General features: G+C 45.9%; 1 protein-coding gene across 1 annotated transcript in view; it reads right to left on the bottom strand.

The window, feature by feature from the left end:
- The window catches only part of WDR82 (WD repeat domain 82), a 24,830-nt gene extending 16,994 nt beyond the window's left edge, over positions 1-7,836 (bottom strand). Inside the window, exons 1-2 of the mRNA XM_017544469.2 lie at positions 7,380-7,836; positions 543-640 (exon numbers count right to left, since the gene is read on the bottom strand). Of these exons, the coding sequence (XP_017399958.1) occupies positions 543-640; positions 7,380-7,540 (259 nt within the window). The 5' untranslated portion in view covers positions 7,541-7,836. The remainder of the gene's footprint in view (positions 1-542; positions 641-7,379) is intronic.
- Between the last annotated feature and the right edge of the window lie 1,184 nt (positions 7,837-9,020).

Raw genomic sequence — 9,020 nt, 5'->3', positions numbered from 1 at the left:
GGGTTTCACCATGTTGACCAGGATGGTCTCGATCTCTTGACCTCGTGATCCACCCGCCTCGGCCTCCCACAGTGCTGGGATTACAGGCTTGAGCCACCGCGCCCGGCCTTAATTTTTGTATTTTTAGTAGAGACAGGGTTTCATCATATTGGCCAGGTTGGTCTTAAACTCCCGACCTCACGTAATCCACCTGCCAAAGCCTCCCAAAGTGCTAGGATTACGGGTACAAGCCACGCCCAGCTTTAAAAGTGTTCTTTGAAGTTTCAGGAAGTACAAATCATAAATACAATTAGTTGCTTCCTTTTTCCACTCCCCACTCTAAACTAGAGACTTTCATACTCAGTCCCAAGTCCTTCAAAAGTGCTAATGGCTTGCTTCCAGCATTTCCTCAGTCAAAACAATGTAATTAGCATTACTAACATTATATGAAAATATTTAAACTAAAGTAACTATAGTCAAAACAGAAGTAATCACAAAGATTACATAAACTATTTAACTAAGGAAACTATGACCTTAACTTTCTAAAAAGGAGGCTTGCTTACCGTCAATTTTGTTAGAGCTGTAAACAACTGTGTTTGCCGCATGAGTGTATCTGATGAGGTCCACACCATATTTCTTACTGTACAGGGTTCTCTTTGGTCTGATAAGGAAATAGAGACAGAAAATCATGAAAATTCTCCATCATCAAAATCTGGGATCTCCATATAAAGAGAAGAACTTGAATGATGTGGCAAAGGTGAGCATTTCTGGTAAGTTCTAACACTGGAAAGAAACAATTTCTTCCAAAAGGGAAAAAACAACACTCAAGCAACAGCCGCCTGAAGAAGCCTTTTACTTCAGAACACCTAATAGCAAGGTTAGGTATGAAGTACAAGTAAATCTGGGGATTCAATTCAGTCTTTACTACAGTGTTCAAAAGTAAGCTTTGAGAAAAAATACAGTCATGTGCCATGTAACGCCATTTTGATCAACGGTCAGCACATGGGATAATGGTCTTATAAGATTACAATGGAGCTGCCCTATACAACAAATGTATCATTTTTAAAATCCCTTATACTCTTTATTTTTTACGTACCTTCTCTATGTTTAGATACACAAACAGTTAACAGTATATTACAATTGCCTACAGTATTTAGTACTGTAGCATTCTGTACAGGTTTGTAGCCTAGGAGCAATGGGTCATACCATGTAGCCTAGGTGTGTATAGGTTACACCATTCAGGTTTGCGTAAGTACACTCTGATGCTGGCGCAACAAAAACATCACGTAATGATCCTCATCGTTAAGTGATGCATGGCTGTACATCTGCTTGGGAAAAAAGGCACACAAAACAAGTCCTAACTTACAACAAAGAGGGCTATGAGAATATGTCAAACCCAAGAGGCCAACCTTTTCTTAAGACATCCATTTAGAAAGAAGCTTTTATTTATGTTTTTCAAGATGGCAGTCATTTCTCAAAACTGAAACCAGATGCAAAACTGCTTGCCTTTGCCAGTGTAACCTGCTCTTGCAGAAGATATCCATCCTTCCTATCCTACAGGTCAAAAGCACTTGTTGAGCCTTTTAGAAGGCAAGCCTAACTTTCTCTAGCAAAACCAGCTAAATAGTTCCTTTGTTTTTACTTTAATGTAAAATCATACATTTCTAGCCGGATGGTAGTGGCTCACACCTGTAATCCCAGCACTTTGGGAGGCCAAGCCAGGCAGATCACCTGTAGTAGTGAGTTCGAGTCAAGCTGGGCCAACATGGTGAAACCCCATCTCTACTAAAAATACAAAAATTAGCAGAGTGTGGTGGTGCACGCTTGTAATCCCAGTTACTGGAGAGGCTGAGGCAGGAGAATTGCTTGAACCCAGGAGGCAGAGGTTGCAGAGAGCTGAGATCACGCCACTGCAATACAGCCTGGGCGACAGTGAGACCCCGCCCCAAAAAAAAAAAAAAAAAAAATCACACATTTCCAAGTTAGAGGTTACCAATCTCCATTTGTTGAAGCTCCTTAAAAATGTCTCCCTCTACAGAACCTGGAAGAGCAAGGCTAAAACCGATCTCAGCAGAACCTGTAACCAAAAACTTTAATACATACTGCTTAAGTTAGAAAAATTTGAGGCCAGGTACAGTGGCTCACACCTGTAATCCCAGCACTTTGGGAGGCCGAGATGGGTGGATGATCTGACGTCAGGAGTTCAAGACAAACCTGGCCAACATGGTGAAACCCCATCTGTACTAAAAATACAAACATTAGCTGGGCGTGGTAGCACGTGCCTGTAGTCTCAGCTACTTGGGAGGGTAAGACACAAGAAGCACCTGAACCTGGGAGGCGGAGGTTTCAGTGAGCTGAGATCATGCCACTTCACTCCAGCATGGGTGACAGAGCGAGAGACTCTGTCTCAAAAAAGAAAAAAAAAGAAAAAGAAAAATTTGAGACCTAAATATCTACGTAAATCTAGATTCAAATGCTAAAACAACTCTCCAATATGCACCAATTGAGAAAACAGGAAAGCCTTTAACATAATGTCCTACGTTTAGGTCTTTAGAAGGATTTCATAAATCCTGTACCAATGTTTACCAAGAGTTCCAATTTATGAAAAGGAAAGTTGACCCTCTCAATGTAAAATCCTCTCAGACTCTAGATGCTAAACAATCACATGACTCAAGCAGTCTTTAAGTCAATTGTTTGCACTTTCAATTTTTGTTAAAGTGAGGCCAAGGGCTTCCCTATATGAAATCCATTTCCAAAAGATTTCTCACTACAAATGCACTGGATTTTCCACATTCTTACCTTTACTAATGTAATACTTCACTACTAAAAAGATCAGCAAAGGCTATTTTGCCAAGTCCACTCTCTGAGGTTGTGATGTGGGGTTACTGTGTGGTAACCAGTGAGGGAGGCTGCGTGTGTGGCTGTATACTTACTCTCTAGATAGTTGACTTTGCTTCTACCAGGGGAAGTAGTTTATACCAGTTACTTCATCCCATCTACAGTTGTAAAGACAGAACCTGGTCGGACTCAGTGGCTCACACCTGTAATCTCAGCACTTTGGGAGGCTGAGGTGGCTGGATCATCTGAGGTCAGGAGTTTGAGACCAGCCTGGCCGACATGGTGAAATCCCATCTCTACTAAAAATTAAAAAAAATGGCCAAGAGTGATGGTGGGCACCTGTAATTCCAGTTACTTGGGAAGCTGAGGTAGGAGAATTGCTTGAATCTGGGAGGTGGAGGTTGCAGTGAGCCTAGATAGCACCATTGTATTTCGGCCTGGGCAAGAAGAGCATCTCAAAGGAAAAAAAAGGACAACATGAAGAGCAAACTCTAACCTGATGAGTTAAAAGGGAATAGTGTAAAGAAAATTTCTGGTTCCAGTTAGATCTGGCCTCTTTGTCTCAAATTTATCAAAAACACTAATGTGAGATTTTTTTTTTTTCCTAATAACAGAAATCTATTACCTCATTTCATTTCCTAATTTTATTTTTATCTTTTTGACACAGAGTCTCACTCTGTTCCCCTGGATTGAATGCAGTGGCCCAATCTTGGCTCACCGCAACCTCTGCCCCCCAGTTTAAGAAACTCCTGCCTCAGCCTCCTGAGTAGCTGCAATTTCAGGTGCCCGCCACCACACTCAGCAATTTTTGTAGAGCCAGGGTTTCACCACATTGGTCAAGCTAGTTTTGAACTCCTGACCCAGGTGATCCACCCACCTTGGCCTCCAAAAGTGCTGGGATTACAGGTGTGAGCCACCTCACCCGGCCTCATTTCCTAACTGAAAGCAAGATTATATTGTACTGCATCCATCTGTGGTTCTCACAAAGTACATGTACAACATTTTTCAAATATTTTGGTAAGCTTCCTTCCTCAAACTATAATTCTAATGATCAAGCATCAACAAAGAAAATAATACTAAGTTTTCACTTTGAGTAATTTGCTTCACCTACCACAAACATCCTTTATATTCTTCCAAGCTGAAATATCACTCAATGCGTGAACTCCATTATAAAGAAAATTTAAATGACCATTAAATTAGAAAATACTAAGCATACAAATCCTTGCTTTAGCCATTTTCAAACTCCCAAATCCTAACATTAATGTCATCTAATAAAGATACTATGCTGGCCAGGCGGGGTGGCTCACGCCTGTAATCCCAGCACTTTGGGAGGCCAAGGAGGGCTGATCACTGAGGTCGGCAGTTCGAAATTAGCCTGACCAACATGGAGAAACCCCATCTCTATTAAAAATACAAAATTAGCCAGGCATAGTGGCGCATGCCTGTAATCCCAGCTACTCAGGAGGCCGAGGCAGGAGAATTGTTTGAACCAGGGAGGTGGAGGTTGCAGTGAGCTGAGATCGCACCAATGCACTCCAGCCTGGGCAACAAGAATAAAACTCCATCTCAAAAAAAAAAAAAAAAAAAAAAGATACAATACTATGCCTTCTAAGGAAATACTTCTTTTCTTCTGAGATTGGTTTGACCTATACTAGTGACAAAATTTTTCATCACATTACTGCCTAGAATGGAAGCTAAAGAGGTTGTCTAATATCCAGAGAAGTGATTTGACCAATGTCACATACCCAGTCACAAGCAAAACTAGAACCTAGTTCTCTCCCAACTACCAGGTCACTCCTTCACCACAGACCATAATGAAACAAGGTGACAACTGACCAGAGAAAACTCAAAAGAGCATGCCCTGTAGTATTGTATCAATACTAAATTTCCTATATTTGGAAAATTGTGCTCTGGTTATGTAAGAATGTCTTTGTGCTTAGAAAATCCATGTTGAGCCGGGTGCAGTGGCTCATGCCTGTAATCCCAGCACTTTCAGAGGCAGAGGCAGGCAGATCATGAGGTCAGGAGTTCGAGACCAGCCTGACCAACATGGTGAAACCCTCTCTTTATACTAAAAACACAAAAAATAGCTGGGTGTGCTATAATCCCAGCTACCCAGGAGGCTGAGGCAGAAGAATCGCTTGAACCCGGGAGGTGGAGGTTGCAGTGAGCCGAGATTGTGCCACCGCACTCCAGCCTGGGTCACAGAGTTAGACTCCGTTTCAGGAAAAAATAAGAAGGAAAGAAAATCCATGTTGAAGTGTTTAGGGATAAAGGGGCTTGATACTTCCAACTCTAAGGCTTGGGAGGAGGCACACAATATATATAAATATTTACATACAGTAATGAAGCAAATGCAGAAAATGTAACCAGTTATTGAATCATATGGTAGTTCTCTGAAACACTGTTGCAACTTTCTATAAGTTTGTAATTACATAAAAATGCTACCTGAGTGAATAAACTGCCTGATGTCACAAAATTGGCATTTTACTTTTAACAAGACAGGACTTGGCCAGGTACAGTGGCTCACGCCTGTAATCCCAGCACTCTGGGAGGCTGAGGAGGGTGGATCACCTGAGGTCAGGAGTTCAAGACCAGCCTGGCCAGTGAGGTGAAACCCATCTCTACTAAAAATACAAAAATTAGCAGGCCACGGTGGTGGGTGCCTGTAATCCCAGCTACTCAGGAGGCTGAGGCAGGAGAATCGCCTGACTCCGGTAGGCGATAGTTTCAGTGAGCCAAGATCGTGCCACTGCACTCCAGCCTGGGTGACAGGGGGACACTGTCTCAAAAAAAAAAGGCCGGACTCATGTCAAGGTTATACTTCCCAAATAGAAATTATGCTAAATTTGGGGACAAATTGCAAAGAAATGTTATCACAACCTTCATTTTCTTTAAATGAGGATATATATCTCCATCCTCATATTCTAGGAAGAGGTTCTAATCTGTGCATAAGCACTAAACGTTTCATGCAAGCCAGCTTCAAATTGTTCCTCCAGGACTCTACAACTCCAGCGCTACTACCATACCTTTAAATGTTACTTCCTCTTCTAAACTGATTCAAGTGACCAGACCAGGACAGAAATCTATCTACTAAATGAGTAACGCTGACTCAAACTATTTGCCCAGCTAACAATTTCCTCTTCCTTAAGACCACCACTGCAGACCACCCTGCCACATACTGCAGGCAGATCTAGACCGAGTTACATAATATTTTCTCACAGCCCCAGTGGGAAAAAACTGGGGGGGGAGGGGATACCACTATAGCTCAGTCCAAACTAGTGTTACCTCAGATAATCAATTCACAAATGAAAAGACACGTTCCAAAAGAAAGACACCAGTTAAAAAAAAAAAAAAAAAAAAAAAAAAAAAAAAAAAAAAAAAAAAAAAAAAAAAAAAAGCAAAATAAACAGCTGGAGAAGGTAGAGAAAAACCCAAGATCTCAAAAAAACAAGATGTGTTACTAAGTAACAAAATCAAGTCGGACAAAACCAGGGACCACCCATTTAAACCAAACATCAGCAAGCCTTCTTGGGGAAGGGGGCTGAGGGTAAAACGAATTTAATCTAAGCTAGTTTTGGCTCCAAGGAGCTGCAAGTCCACAGGCATGCGGTGAGGGGGCTGCCAAGGACCCCCCAGGGAAAAAGGCAAAGTGCTATGCTTAGGTTTTGCGAAAAGATGCAGGTGTGGTGGGGTCTCCAGATGACTTGCAGCAACATAGAAGTCTCATGGTCAGAATTGGAATTCAAAGTGGACCAACATGTGTAATAATAATTTTTAAAAAAAGGATGAAAGGAAACCCAAAATTGTTCCACGATGCTTGCTTTGTTTTAACGGAAGCTCACATTCAGGTCAGGATGGGACGGCAAAGTTCGTGTTTGTGTGTGGCAAAAAGGAAGTTTTAGTTGTTGCTGAGAAGTTCACTTATGAACGTGGGCACCGATTCTGACGGAGTAAGAGAAAGCCTAGGAACATGAAGAAAAAGCAAGGGGGCTCAAAGAAGCACAACAAATAAATCCTGACAGCTAAGAACTGCAAACCACGCGGCCTGACGGCAGAAAGGTCGCGAGAACCTGAGGGGCAGGGGATGGGCGGAGTGCCAGGGAGGAATCGAGGTCACAGCAGAGAGGGCAGAAGAGAGAGCTGCCGAAGGAGGCAGGAGAGCAGCCCCTGCAGTCCTGCGTCGAGGCCGGAGATGACCAGCACCTTAGAGAGCCTGAGGAGCTGAAAACGCTACCTGCTGGGCCCGGGGTGGGCGGACCGGGCGTTTAAAGGTCAAGGTCAAGGTGGGGTTTGGCAAGCGATGCACAGCGCTCTAAGGAGACCTTAGACATACAAATAATAATGCCATAATTGTGACTATCGCAATTTTTTTTTTTTAGAACAAGAAAAAATAAAAGGTCTCCTGGACGGCTACGGGGTGGAGGTGGCCCCGGCAGGAACGCGTGCAAAATAGGCCGGGGGCTGAAGTCGGGACGGAGGGCGGGCCGAGGGGGCCAGTGCTGGGCCACCGGAGGGATGGAGGGACTGAGACCCGGGCCCAGGGCCTCCGCCTCACTCACTTGCCCTCCTGGCAGTCATAGAGCACGATGGAGTCGTCGTCGCTGCTCGAGATGACCGTCTCGCCGTTGGGGCTGAAATCGAAGCAGTTAATCTTGTCCGAGTTTTCGCGGAACACCTTAGCGACGCGGAAGCTCCGCAGCACGCTGTCGGTCAGCTTCATGGCGGCGGCAGGGGAAGGCAGCGGCGGCGCAGGGCCGGGGCGGGGCCCGGCGGCGAGCGGGCGGGCTGCCGAGGGGCCAACCAGGCGGGGCCGGCGCCGCGCCGGCGGCTAGCGGGAAGTCGGCCGACAGTTGGGCCGCCTCCTCCCCTTCCTCCTGCTTGGACGACGGTCTTCTGCCTGGACTGTGGAGCCTCGCCGATCGTTGGTCCTCACAGCCACCTCAGGGGCAACTAGCGCGTAGCCGGCTCATTGTGTCCGCCATCTTGGGGCGACAGGCAGAAGCCGAGGGCGAGGAGCTTTAGCCGCGGCGCACGCCGGGAAAGGGGGCGGGGCGGGAACAGCCGCGCGAGGCGGGGAGGGGGGCGGTGACGTCAGCGCTGCCGCGGCCAAGAGTAGTGGCTCGGCGGGCTGCTGGGAGGGAAGGGCCGGGACGTGCAGGGCCTTCCCCAGGGTGTCGGAAGGTGGCAAATGCCTGGGAGCTGGGGGCCCTTGCGCGGGATTGCAACACCCCTTTACGAAGGCTCGGGTGTCCCCTACAGGAGCCCCAATCGTAAGCCGCGCGGAAGGGGTACTGAGGGGTCGGGAACGCCGCTGGATCCGGTTTTGGGGGTGAATCAGGTGAACCGCTCGCAGGCGGGCTTGACCGCTACTCCACTGCAGCGCCCGCTTAGACAGCTTCCACCTCTTTACTATTTTTATTGGGCTGTGATATACAGTAGACTACACACATCTTTTTTTTTTTTTTTTTTTTAATGAGATGGAGTCTCGCTCTGTCGCCTAGGCTGGAGTGCATTGCCGTGATCTCCGCTCACTGCAACCTCTGCCTCGGGGGTTCAAGCAATTCTCTGGCCTCAGCCTCCCGAGTAGCTGGGACTATGGGCGTGTGCCACCATGCCCGGCTAATTTTTTTATTTTTAATAGAGATGGGATTTCACCTTGTCAGCCAGGCTGGTCTCGAACTCTTGACCTCAGGTAATCCAACAGCCTCAGCCTCCCAAAGTGCTGGGATTACAGGCATGAACCACTGCGCCCGGCTTCATAACTTTTTTTTTTCTTTTTGAGACGAGTCTTACTCTGTCCCCCAGGCGAGTGCAGTGGCAAGATCTCGGCTTACTGCAACCTCCGCCTCCCAGGTACAAGCGATTCTCCTGCCTCAGCCTCCTGAGTAGCTGGGATTACAGGCGCTCACCACCACACCCAGCTAATTTTTGTATTTTTAGTAGAGATGGGGTTTTGTCATATTGGCCAGGCTGGTCTCAAACTCCCGACCTAAGGTGATCTGCCCTCCAGGGCCTCCCAAAGTGCTGGAATTATAGGCATGAGCCACTGCTCCCAGCCAGAGGATACAGTTTTAAATTCCAAATCCCTTCTTCTTTTCATAAATATGCACATAAACCTTATAGATGCAACCCTTGCCCCTTTTAGTGTCAAATCTTACACATTTTTCCATGTTAGTAAACCGGATTGTTGTTGGTGTTCT

Source organism: Cebus imitator, unplaced genomic scaffold (genome assembly GCF_001604975.1).
Source record: "Cebus imitator isolate Cc_AM_T3 unplaced genomic scaffold, Cebus_imitator-1.0 Scaffold0, whole genome shotgun sequence".
In the NCBI taxonomy this organism is placed as follows: Eukaryota; Metazoa; Chordata; class Mammalia; order Primates; family Cebidae; genus Cebus; species Cebus imitator.
The sequence above is the reverse complement of the archived record's forward strand: the minus strand, read 5'-3'. Positions and strand labels throughout refer to the sequence as shown.